The 18,348-nt window shown below is 44.6% G+C and overlaps 1 protein-coding gene across 14 annotated transcripts in view; it reads left to right on the top strand.

The window, feature by feature from the left end:
- Window positions 1-1,791: 1,791 nt before the first annotated feature.
- The window catches only part of FBRSL1 (fibrosin like 1), a 760,769-nt gene continuing 744,212 nt past the window's right edge, over window positions 1,792-18,348 (top strand). For all 14 annotated transcript variants that reach the window (XM_050924090.1, XM_050924082.1, XM_050924093.1 and 11 more), the window contains exon 1: window positions 1,792-2,607. In XM_050924090.1, the coding sequence (XP_050780047.1) occupies window positions 2,314-2,607 (294 nt within the window). In that variant the 5' untranslated portion in view covers window positions 1,792-2,313. The remainder of the gene's footprint in view (window positions 2,608-18,348) is intronic.

Here is an 18,348-nt window from a genome sequence, read left to right as displayed (position 1 = left end):
CTGGGCTGGGGGGAAGCTCCCCGGGGTTCTGAGCTAGGCAGGCAGGTGGTCCCGGGGTTCCGGGCTGGGGGGAAGCTCCCCGGGGTTCTGTACTGGGCAGGCGGGTGGTCCTGGGGTTCTGGGCTGGGGGGAAGCTCCCCGGGGTTCTGTACTGGGCAGGCGGGTTGTCCCAGGGTTCTGGGCTAGGCAGGCGGGTGGTCCCGGGGTTCTGAGATGGGGGGAAGCTCCCCGGGGTTCTGGACTAGGCAGGCGGGCGGTCCCAGGGTTCTGGGCTGGGGGAAAGCTCCCCGGGGTTCTGGGCTAGGCAGGAGGGTGGTCCCGGGGTTCTGGGCTGGGGGGAAGCTCCCCGGGGTTCTGGGCTAGGCAGGCGGGTGGTCCCGGGGTTCTGGGCTGGGGGGAAGCTCCCCGGGGTTCTGTCCTGGGCAGGCGGGTGGTCCCGGGGTTCTGGGCTGGGGGGAAGCTCCCCGGGGTTCTGGGCTAGGCAGGCGGGCGGTCCCGGGGTTCTGGGCTGGGGGGAAGCTCCCCGGGGTTCTGGGCTAGGCAGGCGGGTGGTCCCGGGGTTCTGGGCTGGGGGGAAGCTCCCCGGGGTTCTGTACTGGGCAGGCGGGTGGTCCCGGGGTTCTGGGCTAGGCAGGCAGGTGGTCCCGGGGTTCTGGGCTGGGGGGAAGCTCCCCGGGATTCTGTATTGGGAAGGCGGGTGGTCCCGGGGTTCTGGGCTGGGGGGAAGCTCCCCGGGATTCTGTATTGGGCAGGCGGGCGGTCCCGGGGTTCTGGGCTAGGCAGGCGGGTGGTCCCAGGGTTCTGGGCTGGGGGGAAGCTCCCCGTGGTTCTGTACTGGGCAGGCGGGTGGTCCCGGGGTTCTGGGCTAGGCAGGCGGGTGGTCCCGGGGTTCTGGGCTGGAGAAAAGCTCCCCGGGGTTCTGGGCTGGGCAGGCGGGTGCTCCCCGGGGTTCTGGGCTAGGCAGGCGGGCGGTCCCGGGGTTCTGGGCTGGAGGGAAGCTCCCCGGGGTTCTGGGCTAGGCAGGCGGGCGGTCCTGGGGTTCTGGGCTAGGCAGGCGGGTGGTCCCGGGGTTCTGAGCTGGAGAAAAGCTCCCCGGGGTTCTGGGTTGGGCAGGCGGGCGGTCCCGGGGTTCTTGGCTGGGGGGAACCTCCCCGGGGTTCTGGGCTGGGCAGGCGGGTGGTCCCGGGGTTCTGGGCTGGGGGGAAGCTCCCCGGGGTTCTGGGTTAGGCAGGCGGGCGGTCCCGGGGTTCTGGGCTAGGCAGGCGGGTGGTCCCGGGGTTCTGGGCTGGGGAAAAGCTCCCCGGGGTTCTGGGCTGGGCAGGCGGGTGGTCCCGGGGTTCTGGGCTGGGGGGGAAGCTCCCCGGGGTTCTGGGCTGGGGAAAAGCTCCCCGGGGTTCTGGGCTGGGCAGGCGGGTGGTCCCGGGGTTCCTGGCTGGGGGGAAGCTCCCCGGGGTTCTGGGCTGGGCAGGCGGGTGCTCCCGGGGTTCTGGGCCGGGGGCAGATGGGGGGGCGGGGGGCTCCCGGCGGGGGAGGCGGGGCACGGTCGGGCCTGCGCCGGCGACTGACGCGCAGCTGGCAGCCTTGCTCATGCGCGGCCGGCCGGGCGGTGCTAATCGTCCCAGCTCGGGGAGAATGGGGCGGAATCCGGGGAGCGCAGACTGAGACGCTTCCAGGGGCTGGGGCTGCGCTGGGGGGCGGCCGGGCTGGGGAGGGGGGCGTGCGTGCTCCGGCGGCGGGCGGGGGCAGTCGGGGAGCCGTGCCGGGGGCGGGGAGTCGTGCCCGGCAGGAGGGGTTGCAGGCGGCGGCAGCGGGGGCTGCACCGGGATTTTCTCTCTCTCTCTTCATTGCAACAAAGTTGCGGAGCGAGTGATATTGTTGCAACCCCCCGTGGCTGCTGGCCGTTCGGATCGGGGGCCGGAGCCGGTCGCTGCCCCGGGGGAGGGGGCGCAGAGCCGCCGCCGCTGGATTATCCCGAGCCGGGTCGAGCTCTTCTGGATCTCCGCCTTCTGCTGCTGCCGCCGCCGCTGTGAATCCGAGGGGCTGAGATTTTTTTTAACCCTCTTTTTTTTTGGAGGGGGGGATTTTGTCAAGGTCATTCTGTGGATTTAATTTTTTTATCTCCCCCCTCTCTTCTCCCACCACCACCACCACCACTACCCAGCCTTGTTCTGTGGATTATAATCTCTCTGGATCGGAGGGTCTGAACAGGAGGATTTTTAGGGCTTCGGGGGTTGGGGAGGGGAAGTGGTGAGTGAGGAAGGGGGGTGATTTTTTTTATCTCCCCCCTTCCTTTTTTCTTTTTCTCGTTTGGAAATGGATGGGAAAATCAGGCAGAGCCGGAGATCAAGGTCCCAAAGGGACCGCGTGAGGAGAAGGGAAGCTAATGCCAGGGATCCCCGAAATCAAAGTCCTTCTTCGGCATCCGAAAAGGAGCAAAGCCCTGGCAAGGAAAATACAAGCCAAAACTGTACAAATCCCCCAAACCTGGCGTCCACCGCCAGAAATGTCAGACCTCCGAGGCGCAGGAGACGGGAATCCAGCTCCCAAGAAGAGGATTTAATTGATGGGTTTGCTATAGCCAGCTTCAATACCTTAGAAGCCTTGGAGGTAAGAGATCAGAATGATGGGTTCTCTGGTATTTGTATGTTTCATGGTCCAGAGCAATGGTATTGTCTCCTGAAAAAGCATGGGACCTTTATAGAGGCACTGAATCTAGGTTCCAGATTGTAAATACCAGTTAACTTTCTTCTTGTAAATTACCTGTGTGCATTAATCCTGATGTCAGCCTGGAGGAATTTAAATGGAGGGGAAGCTGTGTATGTATGTGGTCATAGGGATGGCAAGTGAACACCAGTATCTTTCTTGAGTACTTGTGTGTCTGTTCATAAGTTGCTGTAGGCCAGTATTTGTGGGTAGTCCTATACTTTCCATTTCAACTAATGTCAAGTATCAGGGCAAGTTAAATGTTTGTTTAGGATTTTAATTGGCTGACAAATATCTGATGGGAGGAATGCAACTTATTTGTGCATCATGGTATATTGACGATAACCTGACATTGTGAATTCTAGAGTCAATACTTAAACCATTTTTTTCTAGGCCTTTAAAGTTTGTATTTGTATTGCCAGAATATTACTTTATCTGTCTCAGGAGACTGTTAGCAAATGGCCAGTGTTTAACATTTTGTGGAAAAAGAGATATTTAAATGGATAATAATCCCCTGGTTGTAATTCCCAATTTTTGAAGTAATTGAACAAATTCTTCATCCGTTATTGACTGTCCATATTTTCCTGCTGTTAATAGGTTGGCAAAAATATTGCTTGTCAGACTTATTACAAACAATATTTGCTGAGCAAATACTGCTTGTCTTGTCTGAGCTAAATTAAGCAGAGCAGGAAAGGTAATATTCTCAGAGGGGCAATGACAATCTAGCACTTTGTGTGGCTTTTGAGTTTTGTTTTGTGGGTGTGTGATGGGAAAATTTGAGTTGATAGGAGAAAAACCGCTATCTAAAGGCATTTATCAAAGAAAAGAGTTCATCATATTCTCAGTAAATATGAGCAATAATAGTGTCCTCATTCACTTTACCACATTTTTAATACAGCACGTTGAATAATGTGTTTGGTTATTCATACTTTGGATTTCCTGCCATTTTAGTATCTATCTTGTCTAGGATTTTAATTTACTGTAATCCTTGTTATGTTTCCCTGGCCCTCTTGTACATCAGTACAGCATTCTTAATGTTTATACCCACATACCAAGATCTTATTTTGTCAGAAGGTTTCCCAAAGAACCTGTCTGATTTCCAGACCAAATCTCTTAGAACACAGGCTCCTTCTCCCATAGTTTGTGGCCTTGTGGCTACCAGGATTTTTCAGCTCACCCACACTTTGTTAGCAGTGTGTTTATAAAGTCTGTTGTAACAAGTAGCTGATGATCAGAACCAACTTCTTTGTACCCTAAAGACGATCCTTTTAAACTTAAGAGAAACTGCCATCTCTTTGGGCCCTAAATTTCCCCTCTCTATCCCTAATCTCTGAGTGTTTTGCTTGGGAAGTCATTACTAGCAGGGCATATGGTGATGGTGTTTGGAAGGGGACAACCTGCTCAGCAGCAGTGTCTGGAGCTGTTCTGAGAAGAAATGTTTCTAATGCATGATGCCCTGTAAATCTACAGGGGGACTGAGCTGGCAAGATTTTGGTTAAGGGAAACTGACTCTTAATGTATGTAAAAAGAAAATTTGGCTGAGTCTCTGCTGAGCAATATTGAATGTGTAAATGCTGGAATGTTTAAAAAGAAAAGATTTATGATAAACTGATGGGTGCTGTTTTATGGCCTTTAGCAGAAACTGCTGTGGGATATTATCTTAACACTTAAACCAACTAATGTCTGTCTGAGTTGATAATGAGCAAACTATCCAGCTTTGTGTTGCTTTAAAACAGATGGTCTAGACCTGTCTGTTTTTTTTTTTTTTTCTGGGCATGCTCATTGTCAAGCACACATCTGCAGATAGGTCCAATTAAACCACTGTGTTTCTTAGAGCTGTCAGTGAAGAAAGTAAAATTCATTTTCTTTGGGAAATTTTCTGCCATGATGAGCACATTATTGGGAAATACCATTCAAATGATGGTACAGTCCCTCCAGGGGCAAAAGGGGGGAGGGGGAGCGTCTCATGGTTTGCACATGGTACCGGATTAGTCATCAAATCAACCAAACATTAATCTGGGCAGTAGTACTGTGCACAGAGGAAGAGGGGTGACATTAAAAAAAACCAACCACCACCCCACAACCCTGGAAACCTTTTTGCTTTGGGGATGAGCTATGGTAAAGATACTTTATAGGACAGTCCCCTCGGAATCCATAGTGAGATTTCAGAAGCAATCTATTTCTGCAGTCTTTATCAACATGCAAGAGAGTACACGAACTTCATTTTAGATTTTAATTGGCTCATCAGAATAAATAGTGTAAGCAGAATTCACTTGTTTCTTTCATGTGTTGCACTGGGAGATGTGTCATACGTGAGGTGCTTTTGAAAGTCCTAGTGATCTGTGTATTTAATAAATTCCAGTAATACACACACATTTACTGTGCATTGTGAGAATTTTTCTTACAAAAGTGCAGTGCTGCTTTTGTCAAAAGATAATGCCTGGCAGATTTCTGATGTAGCAGCAAGCAAAAGGGATTAGCAAAACAAAACTGCTTTAAAGTAACATATGCCCACATAAATTAGTGAATCTGTAAGGTCATTTAGAATACTAAGAAGCAATACTCTGTAGTATACTTGACTACAACAGGTGGTCTTCCACTGGTTTTGAGGAGAAACATCTTTTACAGTGCATACATTTTTGCAAAAATAATTCTGTGATGGCTGCGTATGTAAAAATGATATACAATTTGAGGAGAAAAGAGAATAAAGTTTAATTTCATATTCAGCACGCATATGTTAGCCTTCTTATAATTTTCTTCATTTGTAAGCCTAAAAAGGAGCTGTTGTTTGTGTATGTGGCAGTTCTTCATTATGATCCTTTCTCATATTGCTGCTTTGCATTGTTTTTCATTTGGTTTTACAGTGACCTGTGATTAGGTTAAATAAGCTCACTAAATTGTGGGTTTCCCCTGGGAAATCAAATTGCTGTATGGTTAGAGAGAACCTCATGGTAGAAAAGTCTGTAACATGTAAGGTTTTCTTTTTCTTTTTATCTCAAATAATGTGAAATCCCCTTCCTCACTTCAAAAAAATTTCTCATTACCTTATGTTCCTGTAAAATGTAGGGTGCTATATATACTCTTCCTGTACGTTGAACTGAAGATGCCGGCACGCTGAACCCGGTAGGAGTTAATTTTGCTGTTGCCTATAAGGGAGTTAGTTACTTTATGATGTTTCCTTTAATTTTTTTAAGTTTTAAGAAGTAGTGCTTTGAATTTTCATTAAACCACTACAGAATACTGCCAGTGACATTTGGTACCTGATGATGTTGTCTCAACTCTGCATGTGTCTATCTACTTGTGGCTTCGTTTTAGGAAGAGATTACCTATCCCAAGCTCTAGGTATCCTTTACTCAAGAGAGAACTTAAAACAGGTAATATTTAAAAAAAATAATCCAACTAAGATCAAAACAGAAAGCTGTAGCAAACTATCAGTTCTTCTCTGTTCATAAGGATCTGAAATTACCCCAACTCATCATCTGCACTTAAATATCCTTCACCCTCAATACAAATCTCTACTCAAACCCAGGTTAAAATGCAGCTTTATCTTACAAATGATTATATAGAAATCAATAGAATTTCAGAGTTTAAAAGAAATAGTAGAGGGACTTAACTAGCAGGTAAAGCAAATGAAATAAATGTTTTAATCTGAAAGGGAGAGTCATTGTGGAGACCAAATAAGATGGACAGCTACAGGAAGTGAGAGACAAGCTTTTGAGCCACACAGAATTCTTATGGCCCAAAAGCTTATCTCTTTCACCAACGGAAGTTGGTCCAATAAAACATCTGACCACCTTGTCGCTAATCTCCTGAGACCAGCATGGCTACAACTACACTGCAAACTACAGGAATGCTATTTAGATGACCTGTGCACCAGAGAAGAAGGTTCTTGCACCAGTGATGATGTGATTGTGAGATCTGTAATGTATGTGCAGGGAGAGAAAAAGTGAGAGGTGGTCTATGAAGGAGGATGCAGAAAGTCCTTGAGGGGATGTTTAAAAACAGAGGGGAATTTTGAACAGCATCCTGAAATGAATGGATATATATATATGTGAGTGTTTCTCTCTTGCTGTATATTCATTTCATTTAGATGAAGTTGCTAATTATTCTTGAAGGTGATTGGTGAATCACAATGAGAAAAAAACAGATGAATGAGTCTGTATTTAAGGGCTTCTCTCTCTGATCATACTTGTTCCTTTCAAGTATAAAAACAATGCTAAAAAGGGAATATCATCAGAATGTAAATGAATGAGATCTTTGAGACCAGTTGTTCAATCAAAGCTTTTGTAAATGTTATATCTGTGTGTTCTTTGGCTTTTATTATCAACTTTACAAAGCTGTGGAACCCTATAATAAAGATTTAAGATTTTGTATTTATATCCTGGTAGCTCCCAGCTGGGATCAGGGCTCCTTTGCATTAGGTGTTGCACAAATACAACTCCCAGTCCTGAAAAGATATAGACTTGTGCTTAGCTTCACACAAGTTAGTAGTTCCACTGAAGTCATGAGGCTACATGCAGATAAGTGTTTGCAAGGTTGCAGCCATACAAGTAGATAGTCTCTACCCTGAAGAGGTTTACATTGTGTTAGTTTTCTCACACCTTCCTTTTTTAAGGGATCTAACAGAGATACCAGGTAGTTACTTGTTGTGGGTTGTGCTTCAGACTAGCAAGTTGGAAAGTATCATAGTGATGCAAAATTTCTGGGTAGAATCTGTAATTGCTTGGTCTTTCCTTCAACTTCTGTCTTGATAAGGCGGTGTCCACAAGTGTGCCGTACACTGTGCTGTTGCTCTGATCTTTTAACAATGATAAAACCAGTGCGTTTAACTTCCTGTTCCAAAGGTTTTGTGTTAGTTCCATTGACTTAGCTGTGTAACCTTTGATTTATGATTATATCTTCTGTATGTTTTCAAATGTGATGTAATGAAGTCTTTTCCATAAAGCAGCACTCATGTTTAAAAGGGCAGATTCCCAACATTTAAAGTACTTACCTTGGTACTTAATTGCCTAATGACAATTTATAAAGTCAGTTTTTTGAGGAATTATGTTCCTTAAAAATCTTGTACTTTTAAAGATTCCACTTCAGATGCCTTAGACTTTTGATTTAACTGCAGACTTAGTAGTAGTCTTTGATTATCTGTTTTCATAGCAGTGTGCTTTTCAAGATTAAAAAAAGCAGGTTAATTATGGCAGTTAATTGCCTTTTGCAGATGAATACTAAAAATCTGCTTTAATTCTAAGAATTTCTTTTCCATGGATCTTTTAAAAGAAAATGAACTAATATTGCTAATATATGTAAAAGTGGGCTGCTGTAGTTAGTATAGAGTTTCTAAAGAACTTAGAGAAAATAACCTCCTTTTCACTCAGAAACTCACTCGAATGCTTAATTTTTCCAACAGAACTTGGACACTAGTCTTGCCATGAAGTTGCTGTGATCTGCAAGAAGAGTTGGACTATTGGTATGGAAATCAGCACAGCCACTTTGCTTCTGGAATTCCCATATCTAGCCTTGTTGTAATAAGTAGCTTTCTTTGGTGACGTTACTGAGAACAGGAATTGTAAAAGCAAAGTGGGATGCATTAATTAGATGAGCACATTTGGATATTACCATGCCGCAGGCTGGTCCAACTCAGGTTCTGGGAACATGGTATAATGTTTTGACATAGAAGACAGTCTGGTTTCTGCCATTTCGATAACTGATCCTTTTGGGCTACTTTCAAACTGGAAAATCTGAAATGCTGACACCCAGGTCCATAGGAACCCCATTCTATGCTTAGAGTTCTTAGATGAAAACTATTTTATATCGCTGCAATCTAAAGTAAATGTCACTCAGGGAATTGTGTGTTGGTGGCACAGAAAAGATTTCACTGTCTGATACTATTAGTCAGATTAGCTTTGATTTTTTTTAAATTTAACAGATATTGGCAACTTTTTTTATTTTGGTCTGTGCAAGCCCATTGTGACAGTTCTTAGAGCAATATATAAATCAACTAAAGATGACCTGTAAAGATGGAATAATGAGCTTGTGCCTTCTTGCTCCTTTATGATGTGAAAGGAGGCCAAAGAATTTTTCTTTTGCTTATTTCTTTGCATTAGAAATACAGGTCTTGTCCACCTGGGAAAAACTCTGAGGCGACCGTAGAGCTAGTAAAATGAGCATGAACAGCAGAGAGGGGAGCACATTTTTAAACTTATTACTGTTTAAGCACCTGTTTAACTCAACTGACTTGCCCATTCTTTGGAGAAGAGATGACTTTGTTAAATATTTATTTAACACTCCCCCCCCCCCTTCAGTTGATGAGTGGTCTCAGTAAATGTCTGCCCCAACCTGTAAAGAAGTTAGAAAGGCAGGCAAGGAAAAAGATCCCTTTGAAAGTGGAATGCTTTCAAATAATTTTTAGATATAAAGTAATCAAAAGAGAGCATAGATGTTATTTCTTGATAGGCTGCTTTAAGGTGCCCATCAGAAATTCGGCTGATGTAACATTTGTGGGCTGAAATGCAGATCCCCCCCCTTGAAACTTGCAAACTGAAATATGGGTACAGTCAGTATATTAATATATGGAGACATATCTATCCTATAGAACTGGAAGGGACCCTGAAAGGTCATCAAGTCCAGCCCCCTGCCTTCACTAGCAGGACCAAGTGCTGATTTTGCCCCAGATTCTTAAGTGGCCCCCTCAAGGATTGAATTCACAACCCTGGGGTTAGCAGGCCAATGCTCAAACCACTGAGCTATCCCTCCCCCCAGTAATGGTAGCATTATTTATAACTTCCTCTCTGGAATCATTTTGTCCTTTTGCGTTCTTTCATTTTGTAAGAAATGGGTGTCTACTTAATATTGGATCTTAAAAAAAAAAAAGTAAGGATCCAATTCTGGAAAGACTTAAGCATGCAGTTAACTTTATGCATCCTGAATAGTGCCATGTGGGGAGGGAGGATTTTAAGCCCTGGTCTACACTGGAACCTTATTTTGATATAACTGTATCACTGATGGGTGTGAAAAATCCTCACCCTGAAGCGACACAGTTATACTAGCTGAACTCCCAGTGTAGACAGTGCTATATTGACAGGAGTTCTTCTCCCATTGACGTAGTTACTGCCTCTCAGGGAAGTAGAGTAGCTCCGCCTACAGGAGCAGCTCTCCCGTTGGCATACGTAGCATCTTCACTAAGCACTTAGCGGTGCAGCATAGTCGATTCCTTAGACTCTGTACAAACCTAATTATAATTTGGAGCTGGAAATGAGTAAGAATCAAGCTCTGCAGTCCCTACTGGGACTCTGTACCTCGTCAGTGGACCTGGCCACATAGCTATACACAGTGAAATCAATGGACATACTGTTGCATGTAAGTGAGTCATTTAAGAGGAGTGATTGTGTGTTGTAATGGAGTGTGACTGCTCCATGAAAGCAGTGGTGCATATATGGATCATGTTAGTTTCATGGTATTATCTGGGTATGTGCCGCTTACCATATTTGTAGATTACTCAGAAAAAGAGATGGCTTACTGAGCTGAGCATCAGGTTTTGAAATTTTTGATATTCTATGAAACAGAAGGTACAAAATGCCACAGAGTCAACTTCATCCTTGTGAGGCAGATAAGCTGAGTTCTTCACTTTGTTGTGTGAATGGTCCAAATTCAACGTGACAGTCCCTTTCACAAAACCTAAGACCAATGGAAAAGTTTCAGTGCATATTTTCTTCCAAAAAAAAATTCCGTTAGAAAGTTACAAATGTTCTCTTGAGGAGTTTACAACAAGAACACTTCAGTATTTTAACTGGTGCCAAGGAACATATGTAAAATTGACTGGAATTGACTTGAAACAAAAATGCAACTGACCTGGCTAATTGCATCCTCCAGACAAAGGAAAAATCAAATTTAAACCATATAAAAAGTGAAAGGTAAATGTGATTTTAAATTATTTAGCATTTAATAGTCTAAGGTGTTGTGTGTAGCTCAGGTAAGGATGTTTTATAAAATATATTTTAAAAAAATGCCTGACAGCATCCCATTTTTAAAAGAAGTAGATCTTACTAGTTCCAGTTAACATGCATTCGACTTGTAATGAAATAACCAATAAAATCTCCATTGTCTCTCCCTGTATGCTAGTGAAAGACAAGTTTGGCCATTTATCTTTGCTATCTCAAAGAAATGAGACAGACTGTCTCTCTCATAATGATGTGTTCAGGAAAATGCAAAATTCTGAGGGTATTTAGAGCAATATTGGCCCTCTCAGCCTGAAATTTTCTTAAACCGAATTCTGGCTTGCTCTGTGTAAGAATTGGTTGACACAGATGTTTTGTACCATGCTAACTATATAAGTTTAGAAACTGATATAGTTAAAGTGATACAACCCTGTAGTAGACACAGTTGTACTGTTATGAAGATGCTTATATTGGTATAGCTTATTCCAGTGAATTTAAATTTAGGGATTTATCTTTCTGTCTTTGACCAAAACTTCTACTTCCTACTCCATGGTAGGGGTGTGGAGTTTGCTGCACTTGGTGATGGCTGCATGTATGTAGATTCTAAAGTGGATCTTTTGGATGAATATGGTTGTAGAAAGATTGTGCAGCTTTTTATAAAAATCATTCTTTGTCACCGCGATTTAGGATGGGGGGAACTTTGTTCTGGTATCCTTAGTGTGGCAGTCAGTATTTGTGTATTGCTCAGAGCAAGTTGTGTATCAGCAAAACTGAGACCATGGGATGAGCTCTTAAATCAAGCTCAGTGACTTTTAAAATAAAGCTTTGAAATACAGTAGGGAAGGCTTGCATCCTGGTATCTATTGTACGTGAACATCTTGCTCGAAGTGAGAACAGTTTCCAATGCATTGCACTTCAATGCCTCTAGTTAATCGCAGTAAAGATATGAAAGAGCTTTATGTAGGTGAAGTGGCTGTTACTATTTAACAGTTTCTTGGCTTGGCTTTGCTGTAGTACAGAGGGGCTTTGACTGTTTCAGCCTCGCTACTTACACACACTGAGGTGTCTGAGTGCTGCTTTACTGGGTACGTTCCATCTCTTTAAAAAGTTGTTTCTTTCCCAGATCAAATGAGCTGTTATTAATACCATTCAGATGCTGAAAGGAGAATCAGTCTTCACACTGTTAATCCAAAATGCTTTTAAGAAAAAAAGTCCTGTTAAAATGAGTCGGTCTTGGGTGACTTAACTTTCAAGGCTGTGTCTGCGTGGGCAGCAGTGACACCTGTCATACGTCACCAGTACAGCTCTATTTGTTCTAGCATGCTGAAAGCTGGAGTGTATACAGGCCTCGGGGATCTTTACCCTGTTGTGAACGGGGCTGGCTGTCAGATGTAGCATAGAGAGATCCCAGATCTTTTTACCCAGCTTCCAGTGTAGTTACTATAAGTGATGCTGTATTGGTAGTGAATTGGGGTCCCATTAATGCAAGCAAAGCTGTGTCTGTCCAGAGGATGTTGGTTAGGGAGATATTTCATGCTCTGTGTAGAGTATGGGGAATGGTGTGGGTAGGGAAAGGCAGTAGATTTCAAGGACTTGGAGAGGCTGGCTGTCAGGGAATCTACAGAGCATTGTTGCGGGCAGGGGTCATACAGTAATGCAAGGAAGGAAAGCTGCAGCGGCATGCAGGAAAGTAAAATAGCAGTGAAAAAAATACCAAATCTTTTGGGTACCGTCGGAGAAGGAAGGAAGAGGAGTGGGAATGGGCTGGGAACAGCAGAGGCTGGCATAAGTCACCTCACATTGTTCATTAATTATTTCAAATTAAGTGCCATGGAAGCAAAACTTCAGGCATCCCTATTGACCCTATAGTTACTAAAGCAGTATGAGGACTGCTCTCCTGTGTCATTCAAGGTAGACGTAGCCTGTTTCATTTGTAGTTCCGTTTTGCTCCAAGCCAGAAAGAGACTAACTTGAACAAAAGTTGCATCTGCAAGGTCAGTGCTTGGCATGGATTGGAGGGATCAAAATGATTCCCAGAGCCATTGGCTGCAAAACATGGGCTGATGTCACCATTCCTGTCTATCTCTGTGTGTTCAGTGAAAAGCTTTACAATCTTTTATGAGCTATGTACAGTTACACCAGCCACATGCCACAGAAAAGATCGCAATTTGAAGTCAAACATTCCATTTTAGGGGACTGTGGGTCACTGTCAACAAGCCTGTACTTCATTTTGTTCTGGTATGGCCTGGACGTGCTTTGCAGAGGAGCCACAGAGAGATGGCTTTTTCTGTCCGAATTTCGAATGAGATATGTGTAGGAAATCTCTTTGATCTGGTCTAGTGCATCCTGTAGTCTGCTGAGTATGAAAATTAGTGTTAGTGACTGGTTATCATAGAACTCTTGTGTCCCCCCCGCCCCCGACCAAACTTTCTCCATAAATCACTGCTTCTCAAAGTTGGGCCGCTGTTTGTGCAGGGAAAGCTCCTGGCGGTCGGGGCTGGTTTGTTTACCTGCCGCGTCCGCAGGTTTGGCCGATCGCGGGTCCCACTGGCCGTGGTTTGCTGCTCCAGGCCAGTGGGGGCTACGGGAAGCAATGTGGTCTGACGGATGTGCTGCCACCTTTCCCATAGCCCCCATTGGCCAGGAGGGCAAACCGTGGCCAGTGGGAGCCGCGATCGGCTGAATCTGCGGATGCGGCAGGTAAACAAACAGGCCTGGACCGCCAGGTGCTTTTCCTGAATGAGCGGCAGACCAGCTTTGAGAAGCACTGCCATAGATGACAAACAATAAAACTAGAGTTCATTTATTTTTATTTAGTATTGGGTAGTTTTCCCCCCAAGCATATCCACAAACTAGTAACCCCTGTGTAATGAGGAAATGCCATCGTTAGCTTGAGAGGAGGTGGGTGGCCCATGCAGGGGGGAAAATGGATAATTTAGATACTGTCTGGCTACTCAACAGATTGGGATAATTGCCTTATGACCTACAGAAGGGCTGCAGTTTCATTACTCCCTACTATTGTTAAAACTGTGGATTAAGCAGCAGTGGTTTTGTTATACACTGTTTACTACAAAGCTAAAGCATTTTTTGTGGGGTGGCTGTTTTATCCTTTGATTGCTGTTAAGTTTTGGCTAATAAATATGATTATATCTTTGACTTGGAATCGTGAATGCATTTGTGTGTGTGGATGTTTTGCTGGGTGCGCCTCTTTTTTTATATAATCTATCCAGACCTCATGCACAGGGAGAGAAAGACACTAAAGATAGTATGGAGTTAAGAGGTGTTTATAGAATCAGTCAAACCTGAAATAAAATAATTATGGTGTTTTGTCAGCTTGTTAATAACTTGCAACCATCGGGAGAAATATAATTGCAGCATCCTTAGTTTTTGATGGATGCTTGACATTTCTTTCAGATTGTAAAATTAAATAAAGAATGTGAAAATAGTTGGACATGAAGCCTGAGAAAAATGATGGGCCAATTAATTAAAAAAACCAAACTTCATTCCAATTTAGGTTCACTACAGTTGGTTTTCTGTGCAATTCAATGTGTTAATGAAAAGTGTTCAACCCTTTGTCCCACACCAAACTGTCCCCAGAATCTTTAGGATTTGAGGCTTATCTGGAATGTTACCAAAACCTTCTGTGAATGAAGTGGAAATAAATCCTCATGCATATTAGATATGAAAGAAGAGTCTTGTCACCTGTAATAACTAAAATCCCCTGAAGTGTTGCCAGCATGTACTTTAGGAATTATATAATTATATGATTACTGAAAGAGACATAAAAGACCTCATGGCAAAACTAAAAAAATTGTAAAAAACCACATGCATAAAGAGAGGGACAAAATTTGTCACCATCTTTTCCAGTTGTTTTTCACAGTGTCTAAAAGTCCAATAATTGCTCTTATCAAGAGGGCTTAATGAAATTGGAGGGGGCGGGAAGGAGGGAATTGCGTGCGTTATAGGTGGCTATGTCACAGCGCTATCTTTCAGGTTTATTTTCAGCTGTAATTGAAATGTGTTTTAAAAACTTAAATGAATTGTTTTCACTACCACGCTGAGAATATGCTCTCAATGATGAACTACAGTACAAAATATTCATTTATTGTGATGTTGCACTATAACAGTAGTGTTGTGGTCTAGTGGTTAGCAGGGGGACCGGAAATCTAGATATCTGGGTTGTTTTTCTGACTCTGCCACTAATTTCCTGTCTGAGCTTTGAGCAAGTCATTTAACATCTTTGCTTCACTTTACCCACATATAAACTCTGTATAATAATGCTTGGCTACCACACGGGGAGGACAGATTCTCAGCTTGTGTGATTTGGCGAATAGCTCCAATACTTCAGTGGCTATTCAGCAATATTCACCATTCCCTTATACTGGAGAATGTGAGGGAACACTTCTCAGGTCAGGTGGTGTGTGTGTGAACAGCACCTAGCACGCTGGAAAAGCTCTGCAGCTCGAGATAAATGTTTCTCATTTAGTGGAGGAAGTGCCATGTCACTGGGTATATGTGTCTGTTATTTCTGATCCCTCGCTCATCATTCTAGTATCTTGAACTTTGATGTTACTTTATCTGAATTCATAAGGTTCTGGAAAAAGCTGCAAGCAAAGGTTGAATCCTCCTGTGTGAGCAACACACAGAAAAATCTTGATTTTCCCCCCCGTCTCCAGGCCTTTTTCTCTAAGGGTATGTCTACATCTACAATTTTGCAGCGCTGGTTGTTACAGCTGTATTAGTACAGCTGTATAGGGCCAGCGCTGCAGAGTGGCCACACTTACAGCAACCAGCGCTGCAAGTGGTGTTAGATGTGGCCACACTGCAGCGCTGTTGGGCGGCTTCAAGGGGGGTTCGGGGAACGTGAGAGCAAACCGGGGAAGGAGACCAGCTTCGCCGCGGTTTGCTCTCGCGTTCCCCGAACCCCCCTGCAAACCGCAGGGAAGGAGACCTGCTTGCTCGGGGTTCGGGGAACGCGAGAGCAAACCGCAGGGAAGGAGACCTGCTTGCACGGGGGTTCGGGGAACGCGAGAGCAAACCGGGGAAGGAGACCAGCTTCCCCGCGGTTTGCTCTCGCGTTCCCCGAACCCCCCTGCAAACCGCAGGGAAGGAGACCTGCTTGCACGGGGGTTCGGGGAACGCGAGAGCAAACCGGGGAAGGAGACCAGCTTCCCCGCGGTTTGCTCTCGCGTTCCCCGAACCTCCCTGCAAACCGCAGGGAAGGAGACCTGCTTGCACGGGGGTTCGGGGAACGCGAGAGCAAACCGCAGGGAAGGAGACCTGCTTGCTCGGGGGTTCGGGGAACGCGAGAGCAAACCGGGGAAGGAGACCTGCTTGATTATCAGAGGCTTCCTCAGGTATGCTGGGATACCTGCTTATTCCACGGAGGTCAAGAAAAGCGCTGGTAAGTGTCTACACTTGATTACCAGCGCTGGATCCTCTACACCCGAGACAAAACGGGAGTACGACCAGCGCTGCAAACAGGGAGTTGCAGCGCTGGTGATGCCCTGCAGATGTGTACACCTCCTAAGTTGCAGCGCTGTAACCCCCTCACCAGCGCTGCAACTTTGTGATGTAGACAAGCCCTAAGTCACTGTTGCATCCCTCTCACATTGACTTTCTGAATTTGCTATAGTCCATCCCTTGCTGATACAGTGTGCAAATTCTAGAGACTGTACTGCGCTTATAAAATGTATGTATTTTCCCCAAAGGTGGACTGAGATATGCAAGTGATGGCTCTTCCTTGGCCACCTGGTACCTCTTCTACTAGAGCCAAGGAAACAGGCTATTCAATCCATCCAAGATGAGGTTCTGAAATTTTTGTGGGTCTTTGCTTTCCCCCCCAGTACTCCTGATCCACAGTCTGTCTTCTCATAGCAGGAGTCACTCCTGTGTTCATTGGATATTCCTCTCATGCAGCTCAAATCTCAAGAGAGACCAATACACTATAGAGCAAGATACAGTCCCCTTCTGTTTTTCTCAAACTTACCAAGATCCCAGAACATGTAAAAAAACCCCCCAAACCATCTTTAATTCCGTTCAGTACATGCTGTTGTGTATGACACTGAACATTAAAAGCAACAAACACCTTTTGCAGACTCCTCTCCAGGAAAAAGGCATCCCATTTATTCTGACATTCTGGTTGAAAGCTAAATAGCAAGTTGTGATTTAATATTACTAATGTGATTTTAGCTGAAAATAACCATGGCTTTCCAGACAGATGGATTCCATAACTTGCTTGCTATCAGCTCATCCATCAAACTCTACACGTCTGCAGATTAATTATAAGGCACACATGGGAATGTTGTTGATTACATCAGACAAACTTATCCAAGTCCTATTAATGTTTTCCCCCCAGGCTGCAGCCCCCTGGTGTGGTATGTGTGCGGGAGGGGAAGTGCGTTTGGTAGACCTGTCCCAACAGCACTAGACAGTAAAACTTCTTAAGAGCTTAAGCATGGTTGCTTTCGCAAGTCTCCATCTCTGTGGGGGTTGTTTTCTATCAGTTACTCCATTGTGAGTGTCTTAGTAAAGATAACAATTTTCGAGACTTGCTGATGCAATACCATGTTTACATGGGAAAACATTAGCACTGATTCCAGGAAGATTGATGCTAATAAAGTATTCTCTCCTATGGGCTTCCTGCAAGGAAGGGATGAGCTGCACAGCATCTGCTAGGTGAACAGGTTTTCCAAAGCCTTGCTTCCTAACATCAAGCAAAGTTCCTTTTGCAGCTTGGGGAGTGGCTTTTGGGACGTAAATGAGTGGCATCTCCCGAGTTTATGCTGCAATATGAGCAGTAGGGAGTGGGTTGCTGTGTATATAGTATTGCTCACCCACAGATTGTCTTCAAATAAAATCTTAAACATGTTACTGTTTAATAGGATGCCAAAGGGTTATTTCTGAACTCAGTATTTTTAAATAAACCACTTACGTGAACTATTTCCAGATGAGATGTTCTTGGGTTCTGCACTTCGTCCTCCTTCAGTGCTAGGTACTAAATTATAAGTACTAAATTTGTGAGATTTCCTAGCACGTTTGTTTACTCCTTCTAAAATGGGGACTCAATGTTATCTTTGTGCTTCTGTTTCTAGCCATTTATTTCTCATACAGCTTTGGGGCAAACCTCATCTCATTACAAACTACGTGTTCTTATGGTGGTCTTATTAGCTATGCCGGAGTTAGACTCCTGCTAATTCCAAAGGAGGAAGTTGGGGCTGGTATCAAAAGATGTAGGACCAGTATATGCATCCGGGGGTCCAGTCTTCAGGGAGTCTTGTGGGGAATTCCCAGAGGACCTCCCCCCTAATACCCGCTCTGTGCTCCAAAATTTGTGGGGGTGGGAAAGTATGGAATTTTTCTTTCTGAAACTTCATCCTGTTTCTCAAACAGGCCCTGCTAGGGTTGACCTGCTTGATCTTAAAGATGTGCTGCTATAATTTGGAAGAAGAGTCTATTGTTTTTGCCTCTGAATGTGCTGGATAGCATCATATAAATAGGCACTTATTCCCAGATTTCCGGGTGAGGATGCTGTGGACTCCCCCTTAAGACATTTATTCTGTGATAGTCAGTCACTATGTCCTGGTCAGCATATGTCACTCAAGCTACTGTGCAGCTCCTGAAATAAAAGCTGACAAGGGCAACGAAACCCCTGAAGTCGTCAGCTGAAAAACTTAGAAAGGGGAAGTGTGGAATTTTGATTAGTTAATAAGTATTT

This window comes from Gopherus flavomarginatus, chromosome 15, assembly GCF_025201925.1.
Source record: "Gopherus flavomarginatus isolate rGopFla2 chromosome 15, rGopFla2.mat.asm, whole genome shotgun sequence".
NCBI lineage: Eukaryota > Metazoa > Chordata > Testudines > Testudinidae > Gopherus > Gopherus flavomarginatus.
This window is presented reverse-complemented; position numbering and strand designations above follow the sequence as displayed.